At 45.3% G+C, this 26816-nt stretch overlaps 1 protein-coding gene and 1 long non-coding RNA gene across 2 annotated transcripts in view; one reads left to right on the top strand and one right to left on the bottom strand.

Moving 5' to 3' along the window:
- LOC150045927 (uncharacterized) overlaps positions 1-25518 on the bottom strand; it is a 29729-nt gene extending 4211 nt beyond the window's left edge. The window contains exons 1-2 of the long non-coding RNA XR_016532697.1: positions 25430-25518; positions 1761-1909 (exon numbers count right to left, since the gene is read on the bottom strand). This is a non-coding gene — a long non-coding RNA (uncharacterized LOC150045927). The remainder of the gene's footprint in view (positions 1-1760; positions 1910-25429) is intronic.
- The window catches only part of Ccdc3 (coiled-coil domain containing 3), a 58731-nt gene extending 32182 nt beyond the window's left edge, over positions 1-26549 (top strand). Inside the window, exon 3 of the mRNA XM_090318905.1 lies at positions 26250-26549. Within this exon, the coding sequence (XP_090175031.1) occupies positions 26250-26534 (285 nt within the window). The 3' untranslated portion in view covers positions 26535-26549. The remainder of the gene's footprint in view (positions 1-26249) is intronic.
- The last annotated feature ends 267 nt before the right edge of the window (positions 26550-26816 follow it).

Below are 26816 nucleotides of genomic sequence, written 5' to 3'. Positions count from 1 at the left end.
TAGAGCACATGGCCAGGTTAAGAAGAGAGATTCTTGTGGGAAAAAAATCAGGAGTAATTTCTCAGAGGGATTACTACCCAGATTATATTCTTTAAGTGAAGAAACAGTCCAGGCCAAAAAGGAGTGGAGGGTCCCAGGGGCCAAGTTCTTTCTGAAGGCCAAGCTGTTTACGATACAGAAGGGCAGCTCACTGCATAGGATCCCTTGTACAGGACCCAGGTTTATACTAGACAAGATGCCATCTTGCTCCCTGCAGTTGCTGAAGGTAATGAAGGCTCACCTTTGAAGTATTTCTTACTGTCACTCTGTTACCTTTGGGGAGATCCATCTATTCTTCTAGATAAGTGCAGGTGCTAGGCCTTATTTCTTACATGTGGAACTGGCTGAACCCATGATTCCCTGTCTTCTCACTGGAAAGAAGTTGCCTGCCTTTCTCATCTAACTCGATCCTAGTTCTAATTTAAAAAAAATTGCTTAAGTCAGTGCTCAAAACATAAAAGTGTAGAGGTCTGTGTGAGGAAGCTCATCTAGTCCTCCAGTTGTGGCAGGTGCTTTCCTTTATGTGAGGCAGGGACCTTCATTCTGTCACTGGATATTCTCCTTTGAGTTGTGCAGGTCACCTGCAGACCCAGCCTCTGGTGCCCTAGAGATGAAAACAGATACATGAACAACCTTTAGAACTAGAGGAGGTTCGAGGACATCCACCCAGCAGTGTGAGGAGCCAACTTTCCTAGGTGGATCTCAACCCAGAGAAACCATCTAACAGGTCTCAGCTAAGCATCTGCCTTATTGGGATGTAGTACCAGTATGCATTTGCTTTATTGGGGCGTGGTCTGGACAGTGCTTGACTGAAACTCGTACTGTATATTTAGCATTCCAATGGGAACTCAAACTACGGAGACAAGCTCAAGTGCATACACTCCTGTTTATTTCATGAACCTTGGTTGCCCTTCACTATCTGGTGTGGGTTCCAGACCCCTTTGAGTCTCTAGGAGACAGCAATGAACCCTGTGTCAGAAAAGAAAGCATTGCTGTCCATACTGCACTTGTATTCACTGTGCAGCCACCCACAGAACATTGGAAGCTCAAAGACCACCAGTGCCTGTGCAGAGGTCTGAACTCGGCATCTTCCCTCCTCACTGGCACAGAGCCCCTTCCCTGCCTCTCCTTCCCAACAGACTGCTCAGTTAGCAGCTCTGAGGGTCAGGCTTTCTTTTACTTCTGCAAGGAAAAGGGATAACATTTTTACTTCTAGGCACTCCATAGCTTATTCTTACAGCCTTATTTTTACATGGAAGAAAACATGATTAGAGCTTCTGAGATTAAGTGAATGGATATTTACTTTTAGTAGTACTGGGGGTTCAACTCAGGCTTTGTCCCTTACCTTTTCCTCCCTCAAGGCTGGCATTCTACCACTTGAGCCACAACTTTTCTGACTTTTTTTCAGGTTAATTAGTGCTTGGCTTAAATGGACACTAAAGCAACTAATTTAGAGCTAGGATATAAACTCAGAGGCACCTGAATTCACATTTTGTGTGTGTGTGTCTGTCATGGAGCTTGAACTCAACCTGGGAGCTGTCCTTGAGCTCTACAAGGCTACCGTCCTACCCTGGAGCCAAGCCCCACTTCCGTTTTTCTAGCGGTTAATTGGAGATAAGAGTCTCAGGTCCTTTTGCGCCCAGGCTATGAACTATGATCCTCATACCTCAGCCTCCTGAGTAGCTAAGGATTACAGGCTGAATTCACATCTTATACCTTACTTCAATTTTCTTCTTCTGGCCAGGGAACCATCCTAAGCCTTAAGGCAACTTCTGCAGACATCCATGTTTTCTCAAGACTTGGACTTTGCTAGGGTGGTCTCCAGGGGTCACAAGACTTTGAGGGTCTTCAGATCTTCCACTGTAGCCTCCTGTACACCAAAAAAGACACGAGAAACATAGCAACTCTGGCCACATTTCATTTTCCAACTATAAAGTCATATTCCCCAGAGAAACAGTAAACTTTTTTTTCTTTTCCTTTGGAAAAAAGCACACAAAACCTACTGCAATTATTCTTTTTCCAGATGCTTTATTTTTCTTTTGGGGTTTCTGCTTCTGTAACTGAAATTGTCTGATGTATGCTGAGCTATTTTCTTTTCTATGTAAAACATCTACCATCAGGCATCTGGGCTTTGTCAGAGAGATCTGCCTGTTGCAAACATTTAGGCTGAACGTATTCAAGTAGACAGAGATCTGGAGATGGCAAAGGCATTTCAACCATCCTGACCAGCTTTTATGTCTTCAAAGATCTCTAGTCCCCTTCCATGGATAATTGTACTTCATGTCCAGGAAATTCCTAGAATTTAACCAAGCAGTTAACATTTCCAAGATGGGTATTGGTGTCTCATGTCAGTAATCCTGGTACCCAGGAGGCTGAGATCTGGATGATGGCAGTTTGAAGTCAGCCTAGAAAGGAAAGTCTAAGGTTCCATCTCTACTCAACCACTTGAACCATGCCCATAGTATAGCATGTTTCTGGTTGAGTGCCAGCTATGAATATGAATACCAAGCAAGAGCACAAGACCCTGAATTCAAGCCCTTGTATACACACACACACACATACAAAAGAGTTAACATTTCCAGTAACTTAGTAGGAAAAATATCAGGAGATCAGTTTGTGGCCAACCTGGGCAAAAAGGGAGATGTCCCTGTCCATCAAGAAGTGGTAGGTGTGTGCCTGTGATCCAAGCTATGCAGGAAGTGGTAGGTAAAAATTTCCTTACGGTGTAGTCAAGGCTAGCCTGGGTTAAAAAACAAGACTATACTGAAAAATAATGAAAGCAAAAAAGGGCATGGCTCAAGTAGTAGAGTTCAAATCCTAGTACTGTAATTAGATACAAAAAGTGAGGTTTTTAGCGGTGGTTGTTTTAGTTATTCCTAATAGAACGGGTTTGGCTTTGGTTTCATCCCTTGAGCTAGGTAATTTTTTTTTAAAGCAGGAATTAAAAGTGGCAGGTCTTTTCTTTCTCCATATATTTTTTATTTTAATTAATAGAAGGTACATTACTTCACATTTTCCTCCCCCCCACCCCTCACCTTGTTTTCCCCCCTTCCCTATCCAATTTCAAATAACAAGGTGAAATACTGTAACAATATGAGATAGCCAAGGGACAGCAAAAGAGAGATAACATAGTACATTAAGGCCAACAATCACTCATTATATATGGCTTTTGTTTCTATATCCTGGAGGGCCTTTCATTTAGCGTCATTCTATATGGCCTTATGTATCTAGATTTTGTTCTATTATAAATCTCTTAGGAGAGCCCAAGGTTTCTACTGCTTAGGACAAATGAGGGAAACCATTGAGCCTATGTTCCTTTGAGTCTGGCTTACTTCACTTAATATGATTTTTTTCTAAGTCTTTCCATTTCCTTACAAATGGGGTGATATCGTTCTTTCTGATGGCAGCATAGAATTCCATTGTGTACAAATACCACATCTTGTCGATCCACTCATCAACTGAGGGGCATCTGGGTTGGTTCCATATCTTTGCTATGGTAAACAGTGCTGCAATGAGCATCGTTGTGCTAGTGGCTTTAGTATGTCCTTGTTTTTGGACGATTGGGTAAATATCAAGTAGTGGAATTGCTGGGTCAGAGGGGAATTCTATGTTTGGTCTTTTGAGGAACGGAAAGACTGGAGCAGAGATATTATAGAGATGTTTAGGAATAGGGAAAAGAAGCAAGATCATCGAAGGAGAGAAGAAAAAGTTTAAGGATAAAAATCACTGTTAAGAGAGTGGGACTGGGCCTAGTGGTGGAGTGCCTGCCTACCATGCACGAGGACCTGGGTTCGATTCCTTGGTATCACATACATAGGGAGAAAAAAGCCAAAAATGGTGCTGAGGCTCAAGTGGCAGAGCTCTAATCTTGAGCACTGTCCTTGGGTTCTTATTCTCAGGTCCTGAGTCCAAGCCCAGGACTGGCAAAAAAAAAAAAGTGGGACATCTGAGATGTTGACAGTTTCCCCTACAAATTCAGTATCTGTCATGTGAGATGAAGTTCTTTGGGGCATTGCTGCATATGCATTAAAACAAGATGAGAGGATGCACCACTGATGAGCTCATTCAAGCACTAAGTTCTGGAAGTCAGGAATACACAGATGCTTTTGGAGAAAAAGATGAAGACTGGAAATCATAGGGAATCAGGACGGGAAAAGGTAAGTCTCTAGAAGGATAATGGAAGTTAATGCTTAAATAGCTGACTGCACACAACACATGCTCAATGCTTTGCACAAGTTAACACACTTAATTCACAGGAACTCCCTGATATAGGACAGGGCTATCATTACGTATAACTTACAGCAGGTAAAGATGAACATCACCATGGACTAGCTGTGAAAGTCCTGGAGAAGCCAGGGTTTGAGCACAGGCAGTCTCAAATCAAAGCTCCAGTTTTGCATGCTGTACTATGCTCTACCTAGAAGGCCGTGGCCAGAATAAGATGCAGTGATTTAAAGGTAAACAGTTGCAGGGGGTACAGTGTTGGGGGTATCAGAGGAAGGAGGTGCTAAAGGCAAGTGTGGGTGAATAAAGGTCACTGGAGAGGAGTCCTGGGGGCATCGTCCACTGGGTGTGAAGCCAATGGCCTGCCTGGCTCTCAGTGCTCCAGTGTACAAGGGTAGAGGACAAAGAGTTCAGAAATGCCTGTTGTCAAGGGAAAGAAAAGCTAACCCGTCTCCTAGTCCAGAAGCCCAAGAGCTTTGTTCTTGGGAAAGAGCCAGGGCTTCGCCTCTAAACAGACATACTCCACATGACTTGGGTAGTAAACCTCCAAACACCCCTAACCTAATAGAGTCCCTGGGAGAGAGAAGAATTTGGAAAGGCTCTCTTAAAAGTATAAGAAGATCAAAGAAAAACTGGAATGAGAGTACAGCAAAGGATAGGTAGGTGGACTGTTTTGCCTCTGGACCGATTTGTTGGGCCATACAGCATAATAGTGCTGCCATCTGAGGACAGTGAGCATGTATCCCACAAGACAGCATTTTCTTAGCCATGGAAATAAGCTCTGGATGGGTTGATCCTGAGTGACTATCCTGTTCAGTAGTGGCTTTGAAAATTCTGCTGGGCCAGGAGCATGGTCTAGTGGTAGAGTACTTGCCTAGCATGCATGAATCACTGGGTTTGATTCCTCGACACTACATACACAGAAAAAGCAGAACATGGTGCTGTGGCTCATGTGGTAGAGTACTAGCCTTGAGAAAGGGCCTGAGTTCAAGCCCCAGGATTGGAAGAAAAAAAAATCCTCTGTGCTGTGGAGGAAGGTAGGTAGCACATAGAAAACATACAATGCAGTATTCCAACTAAGGTATGTTGACAGATACTTTCCAATTATTTCAATCTCTTTAAATATTAATGGCCTATATTCACCAATTGAGATTACACTTCTCAAGTCTACACCCTAATAAATCTAGATGTATAGACACTATACAAATATTTAGAGATTCAATGCACTTCAAAATAACATAGGACGGGGCCAGGAGTCTTGCCTAGCATGCATGAAGACCCGGGTTCGATTCCTTGGTACCACATACATAGAAAAAAGCCGGAAGTGGTGCTGAGGCTCAAGTGGTAGAGCTCTAGCCTTGAGAAAGTCCAAGGACAGTGCTCAGGCCCTGAGCTCAAGGCCAGGACTGGCAAAAAAAAAATAACATAGGACAAACAAGTTTTGAGAAGTGTAAAAGTCTGACAAATGAAATCTGGTATTTCTTTTACTGTATTCGACAATTTATATTAATTTATAGTAGTAGTAGTAGTAGTAAAAGGATATACAATCAGTAGTCTAAAATCCCTTTTGAGAACTAGAAAAAAATTAGGCAGAAAAAAACCCCAGAAGTCCAAGATAATAAAATCAGTTTCTAAGGAACCAGTAAGGAAAGAATTACTAGTTATCAAAAGTGAAAGATGTGGGGCCGCGAGTTTGGCCTAATGGTAGAGTGCTTGCCTAGCATGCACGAAGACCCAGGTTCAATTCCTTGGTACCACATACATGGAAAAAAAAAAAGCTGGAATTGGTGCTGAGGCTCAAGTGGTAGAGCTCTAACCTTGAGAAAGTCCAAGGACAGTGCTCAGGCCCTGAGTTCAAGCCCAGGACTGGCAAAAAAAAAGTGACTAAAGGCCTTATCAAGATAAAGATCATAAATGACTGCTTATAAATTTGAAAACTTCAATGAAAGAGAGCTGTTTGTGTATTTCATGACTGATTTTTGAAAATAAAATTTTGCCTTATGTTATCTTCATCTGTCAAAATTCACATGGAAATAGATGATCTAAATAAGCACCTTCAAGAGCACAAGGTACCACAATGGATCACTGGTAAATTCTAAATATTGAGATTATAGGAAGGGATGTTAATTTTATTCATCTAGAAGACAGAGGAAAGAAACATTGCCAAAACGAGATCGTAACATCACAGGTGTAAAATGCACAATCTAATTTTTACCTTCCAGGTTGGCAGAGCTTGTTTACCATCTATTACAAATTATGGACTTGACAATGATTTAAAGAAAACTCACAATTTCACCAATGGATACATAAAATTCAATACCCATTGATGATAAAAACTTGAAACACTGGGATTTCTTCGATCTCATAGATACCTACAGAAAAACTTCAAACCTACAACAAAAAACTTAATCCTGTTTTATAAACAAAGTTTTTCACCATTGTTGGGTAGAAAGTCCAAAAGAATAGATTAAAATCTCCTAAAAGTAGTAGTTATACTAGTGCAGTTAATTTTAGTATATGGGAAAATTATGTCACATCAAATCACATCCCACCCCCAAATTGAATACTTTTTGCCAGGCCCCCAAGCTCCTTCTGTGCAAGGCTAGCACTCGGTCACTTGCCCATTTACTTCTGGCTTTTTCTGAGTAGTTTTAGTGGCGATAAGAGTCTCATGACTTTCCTGCCTGGGTTCCAATTTTGATCCTGAGTAGTTAAGATTATAGTCATGAGCCACTGGTGCCTGGCTTGGATATACTCTTAAGCTATTTAAAAAATTAGATATTCCATGTTTATGGTTAGAAAGCCTCCTTTTGACTTGGAAGTTCAATGCAATGTCAGTTATTTTGTAGAGATGACAAATCGATTCTAAAGAAAAGCAAAAAACCCAGAGAACTTGTTTAGTAAGCTGATGATATGGAATTCATAACCTACTATAAAACTATCAACATGACAAAGAGCCCACAGACCCAATGATCAATTATTTCAAGAAGTGGTTACTGAACAACAGGACAGTCACATTCAAGAAGCAAAAGTTCAGATACAGACCATATAACTTTTCTAAAAAATTAACACAAATTGGATAAAAAGACAAGCTATGATGGCACCACTCAGGAAGATGAGTTCAAAGCCAGGCCCAGGCTACAGAGTGAAACCACAGACCTAAGTATGAGACACAGAACTCTAAATGCCTACTAGATAACGAGGTCTCATTGACTTTGGGAGGTTGTGGAGAATGAGACCCTGGAGATGGCCCTAAAGATGTGAGCCATGAAAGAAACCATCAACCAGCTGGACTTGATTAAAATGGTGGCTGAGATCTAAGGATTGTGGTTTAAAGCTAGAAGTGGAGCTATGGCTCAAAGTGACCGAGCACCAGCTTTGAGCACAAAAGCTCAGGAGCAGTGTCTAGGCCTCGAGTGCAAGCCCCAAGAAGGGTGCTGTATTTATCTTCAATCTGTATCGTATCTGTATCTTCTGTATAAAAGATGCCCAGAGGGCTGGGAGTTTGGCCTAGTGGTAGAGTGCTTGCCTAGCATGCACGAAGACCCAGGTTCAATTCCTTGGTACCACATACTTAGAAAAAGCTGGAAGTAGTGCTGAGGCTCAATGGTAGAGGTCTAGCCTTGAGAAAGTCCAAGGACAGTGCTCAGGCCCTGAGCTTAAACCCTGGACTGGCAAAAAAAAAAAAAGCTCAGACAATAAAAAGACAAGCCATATACTAGGAGGGAAATTATCTACAAAAGACTGGGTACCCATAGTCCTATAGCTACTGAGGAGGCTAAGACCTAGAGATCCCTGTTCAAAGTCAGCCTATGCAGAAAAGTCTGTGAGACTCCATTTGCAATTAACTAGCAACAGGCTAGACTGGAAGCATAGCTTGAGTGGCACAATTCTATTACCGTCTTTTTCTTCCATGAGCAAGAACACAGAAGGAGAACATGAGGCCCATAGTTCAAGCTCTGGTACTGCTCATCTCAGTATTTGTGTTACATACAATATAGAAAGAACCTTCAGAAGTCAACCATAAGAAAATGAATGACCTGATACAAAAATAGGTGAAAGACCCCAGAAGATAACTCATCAGAAAGATCAAAGAAGAAATACATGGCAATTAAGCTTATGAAAATCTTGTCATTATTGCATCATCAGGGAACTATAAATTATGACTAATTTCCTCATATCTACTACAAAGACCCAACTGGCAAAATACCATGGAATGTTCATGAACAGAAAATCTCATTCACTGGTGGAAATGAACAATGGTAGGGCTGTTTTGGAAGACAATTTGGCCGTTTTTCATTTATAAAATTAAGCATACCCTTACTATATGATCCAGCAAGCCTGTTCCTTGGTATTTACTAAAACAAATCTAAACATTTATGTCTACCCCAAATATGCACATGGATACTTACAAGCAATAAGCTTTCAGTAGATTAATGACATCTATGTGACATTCTGGAAAATGAACATTTGATGGTATCTGATGCCAGTTGGGTCTTTGTAGTAGATACGGGATGCTCTGCATGCTTAAGTCATGTTCCTAGCCTTTACCTGCAGATGCCAGGGGCCCAATTGCCCAAGTCAGCCTCTGAACACACTTCTCACATGCCCTTTGGGGGATGTAAACTATTATTCTAGCCCCAATGTAGTCATCACTGTCTGCTAAGGCTGTCGTCAAAAGGCACAAGGAAGTCAGGTCAAAATAACATCTCATCCCCTTAATGTCATACTAATGTACTAGTGATACACAGGGTAACAGAAGCCAGTGGGGAAAGTCACTCCAATCACGGGCAGAGAGCCTTTCCCCGCTTTTACACTATTAGTCAACAGAAATTAGGTAACATGTTTCGTAAAGAACAGTATTTGATTATACTTATTACGCTGCCAAACATCTGTAAATTGCTTTCATGACAAATTGTTTTTAAAGGGTACTCACAGTAAGGCAATAAAATAGCAGATAGAGAATGGGGAAAATGTCACGCCATTTCTTCTTGTCAGTAACCTCTTGTGTTGGAACAGGTTTTTGAACAAATTAAAACACTCCTTGGTAAAATGGATTGGGTGAAGTTCTGTGCCAAGTGTGGCTGCATGAGTCCTGGACTTCTATTAGCCACTGAAAACTCCCACAGTACCTCCTGTTGTTACTACCAGTTCAGAAAGTGTACTTTTTTATTTTTATTTTTTTGCCCATCCTGGGCTTGAGCTCAGGGCCTGAGCACTGTCCCTGGACTTTCTCAAGGCTAGAGCTCTACTACTTGAGCCTCAGCACCACTTCTGGCTTTTTTTCTATGTATGTGGTACCAAGGAATCAAACCCTGGTCTTCATGCATGCTAGGCAAGCACTCTACCACTAGGCCAAACTCCCGGCCCCTACTTTTACTTTTAAAATGTGAAGCCGTGTAACAATTCACAATGTAGGTCCTACTTTCTGTTTGCAGACTGCTTTCTCTAACTCCATCTACATTTATAAGCAGTAGGGGATTTCAATGGCTAGATGTCTTGTTGTGGTTCTTCTTGTGCCTTCAAATATATTGCCCCACTGGCACTAAATTTGAACTTGCTTTTTGCATGGCATCTTATAGTGCCAAAGACTTGACTTTTCCCTTCCTTTCTTTCCCATTTTCAAGAGTGCCAGCCAACACCCAGTTCCAGGAGACACCTTTCACAGTACTGGTCCTGGGAGCGACTAAGGTGCCTTCACTTTAGATGCTGGACTGTGGTGTAGCTCTGTGGGGGGACTGTCGCTTGCTCCAGGGATGGAAGAGTGACAAGTGAAGGCCTAGATTCTTCTAGATTCCTCACACTCTACCTTACTGCACCCCTCTGTACAACATCCCACCCTGCAGACCGGCCTTGTGGACAGGATGGCAGATTAATCAACTTAGATGAAAATCACAACTCAACAACCTGCACTGAATAGTCACCTCTACCAGGAGAGCACAGAGACAGCAAGTCATGTGTGACTATGTGCACTCCTGCCAAGGGCCATGAAGACCAACCACCAGTGATCGACTGTACTGTTCACTCAGACTCACAAACTATATCCTGCCTCACATGGCAAGGACGTATCTGGGAAAATGGATGGACATTTAACAGGAAACCACTGAGAAAAAAAAAACCAAAACCTTGTATGCTGTTTTCCTTACATTGTACTGACTGAATTTTCCAAGATTTTAATGTTCTAAACCCTCCAAGAGAGGATGTGCATGTGTGTGCTCAAGTGTGTGCATATGGGAAACATCAAGGTAAAACCAATTAGCAGGAAATTAAAACAACAAAGGATAGGAATGTAGAACAGGTTCTTTCTGGGCAAGGTACTAGTGGGAGGAGGGTAGGACAATGGAGAGAGTAAGAATGATTGCTATGGGCCGGATACTTTATGCATACGTGTGAAAATGAAACAGTGAAGCTTGAGGCTGCTTTTGGGAAGGAGATGGGGTAAAGTAATGGAGGGGATGAGTCTGATCCAGGTACATCGTATGCAAATATGGCTATGTCAGAATAGACATGTATAATTAATGCAAACACAATAATAATAGCATTAAAGACTAAAAGAATAAATCTTCCTTTCTTATGAAAGTCTTAGATTACCTATTTAAAAACGCCTCTGACAGAACCAGGTGTAGGTGTGGTACAGGCATGATTTGGCTGTGGCTCCTGGGCTCCCTGACAAACCTCCTGTGCCTTTGGCCACAGCTGTCACAAGCATCTCCTCTAAACCTGAGGATGTCTGTGTTAAGGTCTATTTGGGTGGCGTTGCTATGCCATTTACTTGGCTGCATCTCAACACGCTGAGGCCCTGGGAGGCCACACCTGCATTCCTTGACATCTCCCATAGGCCCTGGCTTGCCTCAAGGTCAGAACATCTTCCATCTTTACCCTGACTTGGCAGTGTTTCTGTCTTCCAGATGGAGAGGTGGGGGTTGGGGTCTCGGAAGTCCCCTTCCCACTGCCACTCTCTGATTGTTCCCAGTAGTTTGAGATGGAGAAAACAACGCATCTCATTAGTGCTTGCATTTCAAAATGCAGATTGAATTTCACCTTGAAATTGAATTGGACAAAGTTTCCATTCTGGTCTCAAATGGGACTCATGCGATTCCAGTGTGGTTCAGACTGGCCCTAAATGGGTTCAGTGAACTCACTGGGAAATGGGACACAATCCCTGGGGAGTTTTTAAACAAAACATATGTATTAAAGAATTCACACCAATTCCCTGCACTATTATTAGTGGCGCAGTCTTGTTGAGTCAACAAGAGCCAGGCTCCAGTAACTCACACCTGCAATCCTAGCTAGAATCAGGATGCTTGAGGGCGGGAGCATGTAGGTAGCAGGTAGGGTTCTTACCTATCTCTTGACTCACCTCTCACATCTGCAACACTCTGGGTACTTGATAAGCAGCTGTATTCTGTGATTCATAAGCCACTGATTCTAGTCTAAGCACACAGTGTTTAGATTAAAATTTCCTGTGCTCTATGTATCTGCAAATGTAATGATCCCCAAACTTAGCAACTCCCACACATCCCTCTTCCATATGCTGGACACGGACCAGGAGACATCAGGTCAGTGAAATATCTGGCTTGGGGTGAGCTTCACTCAGGAGTCCATTTTACACCTCAGAAGAGGCTGGTTTCAGGAGAGCCATCCTGACACCAGGTTCTACGTCAAGCACCGGGTTATCATTGGCATTGGCCATGCTAGCTCCACTGGAGCTCCAAGTTTTAACCCTTTTGAATACCTCAGAAAGCCATGAAGGAGACAAAAAGGCGGACAATGAAGATTTCCAATCCTGTCTTTTAAATCACCTTGCCTTAAATCACCTCAAGGCACAAGGGATAGTGTCCTGGCAGGCTACTGCCACTTTTGAGCAGAAACGAATGTGTTATAGTCTTACGTTTTAGGAAATTCTGTGAGTGTGTGGGCTGGAGAAATCCTAGAATGCCTTCTGAAGTGAAAACTCATTGCCTGAGAGTAATTTATAGCTGTGTTGCTATGGCAGCCAATCTGTCATATTTCACTGGGCCTAAGAATACCTAAACCCCTGATGGGTCTGAGACTAGCCTAAGAACAGCCAGGTGCAGGCTCCACAAGAGCCCAGGGTAGCATTTATTCGCCAGCTCCATGTGAATGTGTATGAGACTTCCAAATAGGTGGTCAGCTTGGGGACTGCGGAGAGCCTTTCCTCCATGACCTGAGCAGGGGTGAGTGTTGCCTGGGAGGAGAGGATGGATTTAGCCTGAAGTTCCAGAAACTTTGCATGCTGATGGAGACAGTCCGTAACTAATGAGGGGTGAACCAGATTTGGGAGGCAGAGATGTAGGGAAACGTGATCCTAAAAGAAGAGCAAAAAGTCTAAGGGGTGTTCCCGAAAGAGGAAGAAAAAGTGGAGGTACTGAGAATACAGCCAGTGGGAGGAGCATGAAAGCCCCCAACTTGTACTTTGAGCCTCTTTACTCCCCTAAGTCACCCAGCCTAGTCAAAATACCGATTAGTGAGAGCTAAGAGTTCTACAGACTTTCCTGCCTGGGCTGGCTTTGATTGAATCTTCATCCTCCAATCTCTCAGCCCCCGAGTACAATCACAGCACTTGGCATCTCTGAGATTATGACCCCTTAGAGGTGAGAACATTTACATTTACTGCACATCCCAAGGGTAAACCCCTCTGTATACACTGTCACAAAGTACATTCTTGCCTCCCAGGAGACATGCAAAAGGATGTTGTAAGAGCCAGCGGGAGGCCAGGGGTGGTAATGTACAATTGAGGGGTTCAGGCAAGGACAACTTTGTGAAGGTGGCATTGACTGGCCTTGGAGAGGGGAGAGGACATTCCCAGAGCCGGAAGTGATGTCAGGGATGTCGGCTAACAGCGAGGGCCGTTCAGTGTGGTTGGAATTTTGGTATACTAGCAAACCAGTGTTACCCAAGAACCAGAGCTCAGGGAGGGCCATCCATCTCAGCAGCCTCCAGGCCCTTTGAAGGATTTGGGGCAGAGACAGGACATAATGTGGGTGTACTGGCATGTGGTCCTCAGGCAGGATACGATCACCCAGAGATGGCTTTCCCTTCCAGAAGATTCAGCTTACAGATGGTAACTGTCTGCAGGGAGTCTATGGAAAGTGATTCCAATTTGGTTTTGTCTACCCAGCTTCTTGCCTGTGCTCTGAAGCTTTCAAAGCACCCAGATGCTCGGCTTCCTTGGCTGTCTTTTAAAAACAGAAATGATTTATTCTTCACATCCAGCAAGGGACTGTCTTTCATCCACGAGAGAAAAGGAGAAGGAGAAAGCGGCTACTAATATTTTTAAGGGAACATTTGCCAAGTCTCAGAGCAAGAGGCTGCTTCCCAAATCCAGAAGGCCCTGGGCTCCCTTTGTAGGCTGGAAATTAGCTTTTGGGGAAGTCTCTCTGCACATTCCAAACTATGAGACATGCTGCCGAAGTCAGCATTTCCTGCCAGATCTCGCCTAAGGGAAGAGACTGTGCAGAACCTGCAGCTCACTGGGTCACAGACAGCAGGGAGCCACTTCCTACTTTGTATCATATCCTGGGACAAGGAAGAGAGTGGATGCCACCGCAGACAACTCACTGGAGAAGACTGGGTAGGGGAGAGCCGAAGAGGATGTTGTGCAGAGGAGGAAGTGAGAACGGGGAGGGCTGGAACAGAACAGGATGGCGCCAGCACGGCCCTCCAGGCGGCCTGGGCCTTGTAAATCTGCTTTGTGATCCCACAACCAGGGTCCCTTTCTGTGGCAAAGAGATGAGTTGCCATCACCTTTGGAAAGCTACTCAAGAGGGCACAGCGGCTTGAAAAGTGCTAGATGAGTCCTAGCCCAGGCATGGGGCTCCAAAACTTCTCCTGACACAGAGAAGCCCCCTCAAGGAGGTGGTTTGGGGGTTCAGCATGGGAAGCAGCTCCCAACTCTGCTGAGAAGGAAGCCAGTCAGAGCTGAGTTGACTTGAGAGTCTGCATTCACTAGCACAGCTTCTCTGTAAGAACGGATGAATCGTCTAGAAAAGAATGCTGACTGGGAAGGAGGCAGAAGCTGAGCACATGCTAGGAGTAAGTGTGGGGCGGAAATTCACAGGAGTCAACAGTAAGGAGGCAGGGCCATGAGAGCCCACACAGCAGTGCGAGGGTACAAATGCCACTCACTTGTCCCTGGAAAATGGTTATGACTGTAGAGTTATGATCTGTATCTTTTACCATAATTAAAGAAGGGGGAGGGGTCTGCAGTTTTACAAGATGAAAAGGCAAAAGTTGAAGTATACACTTAAAAAATAGTTGAGGCCAGCCAGGCATGGTGGCTCAAGCCTATATAATTCTAGTTACTTAAGAGGCTGAGATCTGAAGATCAAGGGTTCAAAGCCAACCATGGCTGACAAAGCTCACAAATGTTTAATCACCAATTAGCCATCAAAAAGCCAGAAGTGAGGGTGTGGCTCAAGTGGAAGGATACTAGCTTTGAGGGGAAAAAAGTTGAGGGAGGGCATAAGGCTTTGCATTCAAGCCCTACTGGTAGTACAAAATAGTGTTGCATGCACAATTTCAGAAAAAAAAATCATTAAAACTTTAAAAAAAGGCCTAATCTGTGAAGACTGACAACAGCCAGTGTGGTTTCCAGATACAAGTTCAGTGACAGGGCTCTGAGCCAGAGGGTGGCCTCCCAGCAGACAGCCGGGGGAAGCCTCAGGGATGAGAACCCAGCACAGAGTGTGGATAAAGTTTACAAGTCAAAAGGTCACCTCCTCTCAGACTACATGGAATTTGATGTTCATTAACTCTGAGCTCTTAAAAGCTCAGCCTGACCTCCATGCTCACAGTGCCTACTTAATTCGTTTTAAATTGAATGCCCAGACTGCTTGCAAGGGGGATTACAGAAGGATAGGAGATGGCAGTGTTCTGGAATGGTGGTTGGCAGGTTTATTTGGGGGTGACTACAGCCACTACACCCCGGCCAAGTATCATTGCAACACGCAGTTGCCCATGTTTTCCCTGAGCAGACTGCGCATGTGTGCTGTGGAGGGGCAGGAGAATAGAAGTCGCCAGAATCGGCCTTCCAGAGCCTCTGGGAAACTGATGCCTTAGGCAAGTGTCCACCGCGTGAGACTCACGCCTGCCATCCTAGCTACTCAGGAGGATCACAGTTCAAAGCCAGCCTGGAGCAGGGAAGTCCGTCTCTAACCACCAAAAAGCCAGGAGTGGAGCTGTGGCTCTAGTGGTACAGTGCTAGCTTTGAGCAATAAAACAACTCAGGGACAGCACCAGAGCCCCGAGTTCAAGCCCTGGACTGCCATGTGTACACGTACACGTACACACACACACACACACACACACACACACACACACACACACACTAGCAGAAACCACTATGTGGGATGAAAGTCAGAATTCCTAAGAGAATATGTCTAAAACTCCGCGCATGGTGCCTGGTTCAGTAAATGTACCTCTGGTGCCAGGGTGGGACACTCTGTGACCCAGGTAGATAACCGCGCTCCCCCAGCTCCGCCAGCTCAGCTCTGAGCATTTTCATTTGATGCTCCCCAGCAAGACATTTCGTTTTTTCTTAGCAACTGCTCCCTTCTCACCTGACTGGACACATTGCTGGAACCTTCTTGGCCGACCAGATGCAAATTAGGATGTGATTCTGCTCATGACCAGCCTCTAGTCACTGTCTGTCCCCAGTCACACCCCTGTCTCTCCTTGCATAGCTTTTCTGCTAAGTCTGATGCCTGTAGGATGAAGGCTGGGTCGCAGCACGCGTCCATGGGGCTGACTCTATTCCATGCTGATGCCCCGGCCAGTGTGTGCACACAGCACACACAGAGGAGTCGCAGGCACCACGGTGAAGGGAGAGAAGGGCATGCTGGGGCCTGAGACCTCTTTCAGGACCACAGCTCTCAAGCCACCCCCATTTCTACTTCCCCAGAGAAGCATGTGCAGCTATACCTGCTGCATAAAAGTTAAACATTATAGAAACCCAGCTTCTGTTACACCCCAAAGTCCTGTACCCTCTCCAGAAACAGCCATTCTAACATAAAACACTCTTCCAGAGCTAAGAAATACCATTATTTGGATTTATTGTGTGTGTGTGTGTGTGCCAGTCCTGAGGCTTGAACCTGGGGCCTGAGCATTGCTTCTGAACTTTTTGTCTTTTTGCTCAAGACTAGTGCTATACCACTTAAGCTCTAACTCCACTGCCGGCTTTCTGGTTAATGGGAAATAAGGCCATCCAGGCTGTCTTCAAATGGTGATCCTTAGATCTCTGCCTCCTGTGTAGCTAGGATTATAGGTGTGAACTACCAGAGCCTGGCTGCTTTCCACCTACTTAATTGCTCACAGCATTTTACAGGGTTGATGGGTACAATTCAGCTGTTTTCATATTGATAGAAGTTGAACCTATTTCTCTTTTCTCAATCTGCAATAATCATCTCTATCCCCTTTATGAACATCTGTACATATATCTCTATACTGATAAGAGGAAAATGCGGGCAGGGAGTTTGGCCTAGTGGTTAAAGTGCTTGCCTAGCATGCATGAAGACCCGGGTTCGATTCCTGGGTACCACATACATAGAAAAAAGCCGGAAGTGGTGCTAAGGCTCAAGTGGTAGAGCCTTGAGAAAGTCCAAGGACAGAGCTCAGGCCCTGAGCTCAAGCCCCAGGACTGGCAAAAAAAAAAAAAAAAAAAAAAAGAGGAAAATGCACATTTTATAGGTTAAATCCATAATGAAACGTAAAATTTCATGGTTTTATTCCCTGACCAGGAATAAGAAAAGAATGGAGAGGATGTTTATGGAAAAAACAATGGGTAGGGAGATTGATCAGAAAAGCATATGTTTGAATTCATATTTAGAGCATAGCTTTGTAACGAACAGTCAAAGATTAGTTTGTGGTTTTTGATCCAGTCCAAGAATGTGTGGGACTGTGTAGGTGCCATGCCATGCTATGTTTTAAGATCATTATAGAATCCTTCTGAATTGAAAAAAAATTGGCCAAGAAATGTTTGAAAATTATGTCACATTAGGTTATACAACTAATAAAAACCATATGGCATTGACATTGCAATCCTTAGCTAAAACAGGAGAGATAAGGCTCAACGAAGTCTTGGATTTTATAGTAAGACTAAAACGGAAGGCAGTGTGTATGGAGAAAGACTAGTATTAATAAACTACAGAGGAATAACTAACCTCCTATTTGGAAGAGTTTTATTTATATGCTCATTTCATACTAAACACTCACATAGGTTGTAGGCAAATTAATGAAATCAATATGTAAAAAATAAAACCCTAGATCAGTATAGTAATTTAAAAAGCAATTTGGTAACATAAAGCAATGTTTTTTCCCAGACCTAGGAATTGAACTCAGGGCCTGGGCACTGTCCTTGGGATTTCTCAAGGCTAGAGCTCTACCACTTGATCCACAGCATTACTTCTGGCTTTTTCTGTAAACGTACGTGGTACCGAGGAACACTACCACTAGGCCATGCTCCCAGCCATAAAGTAAATTTGTAAGAAATGTTCTTTTAATTTAGTGATTTCATTTTTTCAAGAATAAAATAGGCACTAAAGAAATATGGATAAAGAAATTATGCATTAAATTATTTGGCATTACTTAAAATAGTACAAAATTTGGAAAGAAGCCAGGATGAGCCAGTAGCTCATCCTTATAATCCTAGCTACTCATGGTTCAAAGCCAGTCCTGGCAGGAAAATCCGGGAGACACTTATTACCATAAAACTGGAAGTTGTGCTGGTGCTTAAAATGGGAGAGCTCTACCTTCGGAGGAAAAAGCACATAAATAGCACCCCACACCCATGAGTTCAAGCCCCAAAACAATTTAAAAAAATGGAAACAGTTCAAGAAGCCCAATACGAAAGATATGATTAGGTAATAAAGGAATAATCTCAGATGGAATAGGCACAGCCATTTGACTAATCAAATTTGTAATATTTTTAGGCAGTAGAAGTTTTAAAAAAATAAGACCACCCCTCTCCCAAATAATATGAGTGTGTTTTTAACAAATACACATCAGAAAGAGCAGAACAAGGGTGTTGCAGTGCTTGTATCCCTGAAAAAAATACTGGCTTGGCTGGCGTGGCGGTTCACATCTGTAATCCTCACCGTATGGCAGGCAGAAATCAGAACTGCAGTTCGAGCCTAGTCATAGATTCCATCTCTACCAGTAAGGAGCATGAGGGAAGCTCCATGGTGCCTCTCATCCTGGAGGCATAGGTAAGCACAAATAGGAGGATTGAAGTCCAGGCCAGTCTGGACATAAAGTGAGACTCATATTTTACAAAAGAGTCAATGCACAAAGGGGTTGGCAGAACGTCTCCAGTAGTAGAGGGCCTGCCTACCAAGCATGTGGCCCTGAGTTCAAGTGCCAGTATTGGGGTAAAAAATGAATTCGAATAACTCTACATGTACAGGAAACACTTCTCAAGAAATCACATAAGTGATGGCATACCTGGTATAGCTCAGAAACCAAACATACTGAACACAGCAGAAAATGGGATTTTAGCCCACCCAAACCAGCTTTTCCCCAAGCCCGGGTAGCAGGACATAGAGGGATGTCTTTCCCCCAGGCATATCTGAGAGAAAACATTGCTGTATTTCTATGACTATGTTAGGATTTTTGGATAATGGAACAAAAACTAAGGGATACTGAGCTTTCACCTCATAGACAACATCCATTTTTCCTTTTTCAGTGAGCAGGAGGTTCTGTAATCAATGCCTCCCATATGAAACTGCCCTCCATGTGCTATTAAAATTTTCAAGTTGGTTAGGAAAGACAACTGTTGAGTTGGCAGAAACATGAATGACTGTGATTCAGTATTTGTCATCTGCTGTTTATAGGCTTTCCAATAATGTATTATCGAAGACCCTATTGAGAATCGATTCTGAGATGGAATTCTTGACTCAGCCTGGCAGTTGGTGATAATAGCCAGGCTCAACATTTGAACATGTGAAGGCCTTTCCACTACATCTCTGCCTTGCTTTCCAGTATTATCAGACCTCAACTTGAAGATAGAAGGAACACTTCCAGATAGCCTGCATGGTCGACAGCCATATTGGAGGCAAGGACTTGAACATCCCCAGCCCAGTTTTTATCTCAGTACCAGGGCCAGTAGCAGACAAGTCTGGGTCTATGTTTGATAAACTCTCAGGAATAAACAGTCTTTCAGCTGATTCAGGCCTGGAAGTGGCTGCATGGAAAAACCATCTGTCTCTGAGAAATAGACAGGAGGGCTCACAGAGCAAATAACTTGTGTGTGTGGGGGGGGGGGGGTTGTTAACCAGCAGTGGTCGAGCGTCAGGCACACACAGCTGCCATGAGGAAGAAACGCACAGTCCCGCCCCTTGCTGTCAGTCAAAGAGCGGGAGACGAGGGCTGGGCACAGGAGTACACACCTGTAATCTCAACTACATGGAAGACAGAGGCAGGAGGAATGGGGCCTGAAGCCAGTCTCAGGACAAAGTATAAGGCTTTATTTGAAAACAACAACAACTAGAGCATGGATCAGGTGGTAAAGCACTTGCCTCCTGTGGGACTGGGCTCAATACACACCTGTAGTCTGCATCTTGGAGGAGGTAGAAGCAGGAGAATGGGAGTCTGAAGCCAAAAGTACAGGCAAAAATACTAGGCCTTACCTGAAAAAAAAATAACTAGAGCAAAAAGGGCTGAGGGCATGGCTCAAGCAAGTTCCAATCTCCAGATTTGATTTTACCACAAGAGGCAAGCTGGAGCGGCATCTGGTTACCCAATCGCTGAGGCTGTGAAGCCAGATCCACCAGTGGGGTGGAAGCAGGCGCAGAGCACTGCGGCTCAGATGCCCTGGTGCCCTAGGTGCGTGGTTCACTGCCTTCTTAGCCCATCTGCACTGAGCAGGCGCACTGTTCTGTCCTGACCTCAGGAGAGGCTTCCCTGAGCACTATGTGACCTAGCTCACAGGGCTCCTCTCGGGAGCAGAGCAGTGACCCAAGATTCAGAGTTCAAAGACCCAGTTGGTGGCCAGGGCACTTTGCTGGCAAGCACCTGAGCCCTACCCCAGTCCAGGTAGAGATTTTTTTAAGCAGAAGAAACCAGTCCTGCAAAGGTGTAGGTAGGGGCGAGCAACCTCTGGGGTTAGCAAGGAGCAGCTCCATCGCAAGCTTCCTGTACTGTTCAGTGCACTGCAGGGGGAGAGGGGACACTGGGATTGAGGGAGGGAAGGGGGGCACTGTCCCCAAAGAAATGTACTCTTTACCCGTGTGTCACTGTAACCCCTGTGTACATCACCTTTATAATAGCACTTTTAAAAATTAAAGACAAGTGGTGCCCAGTGGAAAGAACATGTGCTGTAGCTCTCTTCTCTGACCTGACCCTCTGACCACTCCTACTTGACTTAGCTTCTGACTACAGTCTGTCTGGGACATGCACTTCCCTTCTGTGGGGCCCCTGGCACAAGGGACACCACATTTTAACCCTGGGTGGAGTAGAGAACCCACTGCCAAGTCACACAGCCAGGGGGACCTCAGGTTGGCCCCTCCCCAGTGTACTGGGAAGCACAGCCCTGTTGTTTCGGTGGTGCCGGGTGGCCTCCAGTCAGGGCCTGGGACATGGCTCAGGGACCTGACTGATGTGGCTCTCCCACCCCCAGCGCCTCACCCCTCTACCTCCAGTGGGATTCCAACAGTGGTGAATCCAGGCAGGCTTTCCTGTCTGCTTATGAAAGGGCTGAAGGGAATTGCAGGGGACGTGGGCCAAGCTCTAGCAGCGCCCCCGAATCACAGATGATTAGAGTGCCGGCTCCTCAGGCTTTCTAGACCTTCCATGCTTTCAGTCCTTCACAGTGCTTGCTTTTCCAGTGCTGCTGTACAAGGAATTTGACATTTGAGTAGTTATGTCCCAAAGGGCAATGCCAACCTTCTCCCAGACATTTGAAACTGGAAGTCATTGTTTAAGATGAGAATCAATAGAATCTCTGACAAAAATTGGGGCGACACTGAATTATAACCTGGCAGCCCAAGGCAGGAATTAAAATCAAGCGTTCCAAAGTGGTATGAAAAGGGGAGGCTCCAGTACCAAGTATTTTTCTTCTTCCTTTCCATTTTTTGGCTGTGCTTTATCTCCCCTGCCTCAACCCATCTGATCACTGGCTCTTGTGTCTGCATTGCATTTTTCTCAAGTCCTTCCTGAGGTCAGAGTTCAGACTTTCCCCTAGAAAAGGCCAGATAAGAAGGTAAAAAAAAAGCCTCCAATAACAACATATAAATGTTCAAGTGTAGCTGTATTCTAATAAAACTTTATGTACAAGAAGAGATGGTGGGCTCGACTTTGCCACAAGCCTTAGTTAATCATTCCTCTAAGCATGCATTCTCTCTTCTCTCTTCTTCCTTTCTCTTTGAGTCTCAAGAACAGCAATGAGGTGTTAGAAAGGAAAGCTATTTGTCTGTTGTTGGTTTTGGATTGTCTTTGCCATGTTTTCTACATTCGGGAAAGTACACATTGTCTGGTCTTTCTAGGTGGTTATTTAAATTGAAAGCAGCTGTGAAACAGGAATTCTCTCAGGATTTGGTACATCTGCTGCCATGAAAGGAAGAATTTTTAAATACGCTGTTTTTGGTTCTGTGAGCTACAAAGCTTACTGGCATAGTGAAGACTAACCCAGGAAAATTTTTTCTGGACCTTACAGAAATACACAAATGCTTTTGCTGGAATGAATGTATAGAAACTGAAATGGTTTAGATAGGACAGACGCTGAAGTCTAGATGGTACCAGACACACATTTCCTTCACTGCCAACAGTTCGACTTTAAAATTGTGTCACAGCACCTGAACTTTCTGGGGAAACAGGAAGTGAGGTAGAAAGACTTTCTGAAGAGATACAGGCCAGCAATTCCCCAGGGGTTTGTCCTACCACTGAAGATAGGTGACTAGGAAGGTCACATGAAGGCCATTTGGCCTTAGGATATCTATTAGCACCCACCTAGACATCCCTCTCTCTCCACCTGTGACCATAACCTGAACCTGCAGCTTCCCCTGCCATTCCAATGGAGTTTCCAAAGGAAACTCACTGGAGGGAAGCCTCTTCCTCAGCCCCAGGTTTCCCAGGATAGCAAATGTGGGCCTGTGGCCACAGGGATTCCTACACTTTCACTTATTAAAACATAGCTGGCTGTGTGTGTGTGTGTGTGTGTGTGTGTGTGTGTGTGTGCACATGCGTACTGGTACTAGTATTTGAACTAAGGCCTGAATACTGTCTCTTAGTGCTCAGTACTGGTGTTTGAACCACAGCTCCACTTCTGGCTTTTTGATGATTCATTGGACAGAAGAGTCTCATTTACTTTTCTTCCTAGGCTGGCTTTGAACTATGATCCTCAAAAATCAGCCTCTGAGTAACTGGGATTACAGGAATGAGCCACTACTGCCTGGCTTAACATACAGCTTTTGAGAAATATCTGTAATTCACCTTGAATCTGGTGTTCTGGCTCACTATTAGATTCTGTCCAGACAGCCTCAAAACTCCAGTCTCCTTGGCTTACTAGACTTTTTTTCCCCCCCGCCAGTTCTGGGACTTGAACTCAGGGCCTGGACATTTGAGCCACAGCACTACCTTTTCTGTTTATGTGGTACTGAGGAATTGAACCCAGGGCTGGCTGCATGCTGGGTAAGCACTCTACCACTAAGCCATACCCCAGCCTTATTAGACTTTGCTAACCCTCTTTTTATCCGATAAGTTATGACTTAAGAAGAGTTGATACAAAGTGCTTTTCTGAGTTCTTGGCTGGATGGAACCCTCACGTCACACAGAACCGAATTACTCACAAAGTAGATATCCCATCACCTCTCCCAGAAGGTTCTTGTGCCCACCTCCTAATCATTTTAATGGTCTAATTTTGACCAGAAGAGGGCAATGTTGTGCACGGGGCCTCCCTGCACAGTCCCATCCCGTGGAGCCAAAGCTCTGTATTCAATGGCAAGCATTTGTGGGAACACTGGGTCAGATTTTTTTTAAATCATACATCTAAACTGGCCAGAGACCAACATGATTTAGGCTCTATGGAGTCCATGACTTGTTACTGTGGAGAGCACTGTGCCCTAGTCATCCTAGTAGAGATAGACCCAGAGGGATATTGGTTATTTACCCGGAGATCAAAGTACACCTGGAGAGGGCTATGCCACCACTTCCAGACAGAGCTGTGTGTGAGGACAGCACTGCAGGTGAAAGGAGGAACATGGCAGAGACTCTGAGATGGTAAAGGCACAACCTGAAGCCACTTGGCTTTGTGCATAAACTGTGAAGCAGGCCCACTGGAGACATAGGGCGGGAGTCTAACCACAAAGGTGAGTGACACTGTGACAGTGGCTTCCAGAGGTACATCTGCTGTCTACTCATGCCTCCAGTAGAGCTTATTAACTTCTCCACAATTAGCCCATGGTACAAAGGGAGAAAAGGGAGCTGCTGGTCTGCAACCTGAGCTTAGTGGAATGTACTGGGAGAGTTACAGACAGTGCTCCTAGGATTAGAGATGCAAGTGGGACAAGGCAGAGGGAGGAGCTGAGCTGCAGAGGCAACTCAAACAAGGCCCTGGACCTAAGCCACTGGATACCTTTTAACCTTATATAGGACTTTGGAGAAGTTCAAGATTAAAACAGGGGTCATAGCTTTCCTCCATTCACATTAACTAGCCATGGAGCATGATCAGGGACAGGTTCTGGAGAGACTCAGCTGAGTGCTGCCAGTCAGAAACACACCTACAAACTGGGAAAGTCCACCAGTGAGTGCAGCAGGGAGTTCACTACCCCAGACTCAAGGTTGCTCAACGTTTACAGTGCTCAGAAATGGAAACAGTAGGACCCAAAAGCAAAGCAAGTGGCTTCAGAGTCTATACATAACCACACCACTGTTCTGCAGGAAGGTGGTGGGGCTCCATGGATATAGTATTCCATCAGTATCCACACGGCATCGGTTCCAGGAAACCCTCAGATCTGCAGGTGCTGAAATCCCACATATAAATAGCCTCATTTTTGCATATAATCATCTCAATATCACTTGTAATATCCAATGCAATGTGAATGCGGTGTAACTTGTCCTACAGTGTTGTTCAGGCAATAATGACAAGATAAAAAGTGATTATGCATGTTCAGTACAGACACAAGCATCACCGGCCTAACTACAGATCACACCAGCAAGATGCCAGATGAGTAATGCTTAAGCGATGAGCACTGGAGAGAGAGAGAGAGATCTGGGAGGAAGAGGTGGCTAGAGCTGTGCCTGCACCTCATTCATAAGGAGTTAAGTGTAGATCTGAGCGCACAGCAAATTCAAGTTTCACTTTTCAGAACTTATTAACTTGTTTAATTGCTTCTTTTGTAGCAGGATCTATGTAACCCAGGCTGGCTTCAAACTCCCAATCTTCTTGCCTCAGTCTCCCCAGCACTCGTATTTACAGGTGTTTGTCCTCTCGCTCCACTCTACTATCCTAGAATTACGAGCATATTTTTGATTTATAGCTGGCTGAACTCACAGATACAGCCTCTGTAGGTTGAACCTATGGCTTCTCTCTTACTAAGGGTTCTAGCACTTGATTTAGGCCCCCAGCTATTTTGCTTTTGAGATACAATCTCCCTAACTTCGCCCAGGCTAACCCTAAGCTCTCAGCCCAGCTGCCACAGCTTCCTGGGTAGCTGAGATTACAGCCATGTGCCACTGTTCCTGGATGGGAATATAGCTCTCAATAACACAGGGCAAGTAGGAGAAGAGGCTGGACATGAAAAAGCTTTCATATAGATGCATACTAGAATATAGCATGAAATTCAAAGAGTTGACAGTGAAAATAAGTCATTGCTCTCCTATCTCCTCTGCTTCCAAGGTACAGCCATTGTTCCCATTGTAACCGTATGGTTATCAGATGACAGCCTTGTGAGGCATCCCATTCTCCACTCTTATCTGCACTCTGTTCCTTATATTAAGACCTACTGCGCTGTGCTTCTTGTATTAACACCTTACAACTACAATGCCATTCGTATCTGAGAGTTACCCCCTTCTCTTAACGACACACACATTTTCACGACACACTCTAACTTCTTGAAGTGAACGTCTCTTGATGGGCATTTCCAGATGGCTTTCAATCCTTAAAACAAAAACAAACAAACAAAAAAACAGCTTGAGAAGATTCATTTTAACTCACAGTTTCAGAAGTTTCCATCCATGGTCCTTTGGTTTCCTTGCTTCTGGGCCTGTGAAAAGGCAGACATGGCAGTGAGCTTCTCAGGGATACCATAGATGCAGCTCCTCAACCTCCCCACCCCCCTTCCTAAGCTTCCAGCACTGCTCAAAATAGAGCCTCCTGCTGGAAATCAAGCTTTCCAGAAGCTTGTGGGGCGCCATTTCATATTCAAGTCTTAGCCAGGTGCTCTAGCAGGCTTTTTTTTTTTTTTTTTGGCCAGTCCTGGGCCTGAGCACTGTCCTTGGGTTTTCTCAAGGCTAGAGCTCTACCACTTGGGCCACAGCACCATTTCTGGCCTTTTCTATGTATACATGGTACCGAGGAATCGAACCCGGGCCTTCGTGCATGGTAGGCCAACCCTCTACCACTAGGCCACACTCCCGGCCCCTCTAGCAGGCTTTTAACTGAAGCCGCAGGAGAGCAGCTGCTCCCCCAAATCTTGGCCCTTTGATGTTTCAAGTGAATACATGAAAAACAATTCTCTGCCCCAGCCTTGCCTTGCCCTCCCTGTGCGGGGAGCTGAGCATCTGCTCCCACGCGCCAGGGACAGGGTGCTCGTCCGCCGGTCCTTAGCCCTTGGCCACAGGTGTGTGCAGGGCCCCTGGCAGGCAGACTCGTGGGAGGCACCGCGTCCAGGGAGCAGGGCCGGGCTCCAGGGTGCAGGGCCGGGCTCCAGGGTGCAGGGCCGGGCTCCAGGGTGCAGGGCCGGGCTCCAGGTGCAGGGCCGGGCAGGTCAAGGGCACGGCAGGGACACTCACCTGCCCGGTGCTTCCGTCCCCAGCTCATGTGCTCCTCGGTGCAGAAGGCCCTGTTTGAGGAGGAGGACCACGTCAAGAAGCTGCAGCAGAAGGTGGCCACCCTGGAGAAGCGGAACAAGCAGCTCCGAGAGCGGGTGAAGAAGGTCAAGCGGTCTCTGAGGCAGGCGCGGAAGCACAGCCGCCACCTGGACCTGGTGAACCAGAAACTCAGCGGGAAGCTCCTGGCCGCGGCGGCGGCGGGCGGCGCGCAGCCGCACATCAACGCGCTGGGGCGGGAGCCCGCGCGCGCCCCCTACCGGCGCGGGTAGCAGGTGCAGAGGGCTGCGGGCCCGGCCTGGCCTGGCTGAGCTGGGCGGGCCTGGCTGAGCTTTGCTGGCCCGTCCTGGCCTGGCTGAGCTTTGCTGGCCTGGCCTGGCCTGGGCGATGGACGATCTAGCTGTGGGCGTGCACGATTTCAGATCTCACAGAAGATATCTCAGATGTGTTTGGTGGAGTCTAACCAGGTAAAACGACAAGTCTCTCCGCCATTAGCCTTTCCCAGTCAAACCTCAGACAAGGTGCCTGGACCTCCACAGGCAGGAGGCCCCCTG

This window comes from Megascapheus bottae, chromosome 26, assembly GCF_031878675.1.
Source record: "Megascapheus bottae isolate mThoBot1 chromosome 26, mThoBot2.hap1, whole genome shotgun sequence".
NCBI lineage: Eukaryota > Metazoa > Chordata > Mammalia > Rodentia > Geomyidae > Megascapheus > Megascapheus bottae.
Note: the sequence above shows the minus strand (reverse complement) of the source record. Positions and strands in the feature narration are given on the sequence as shown.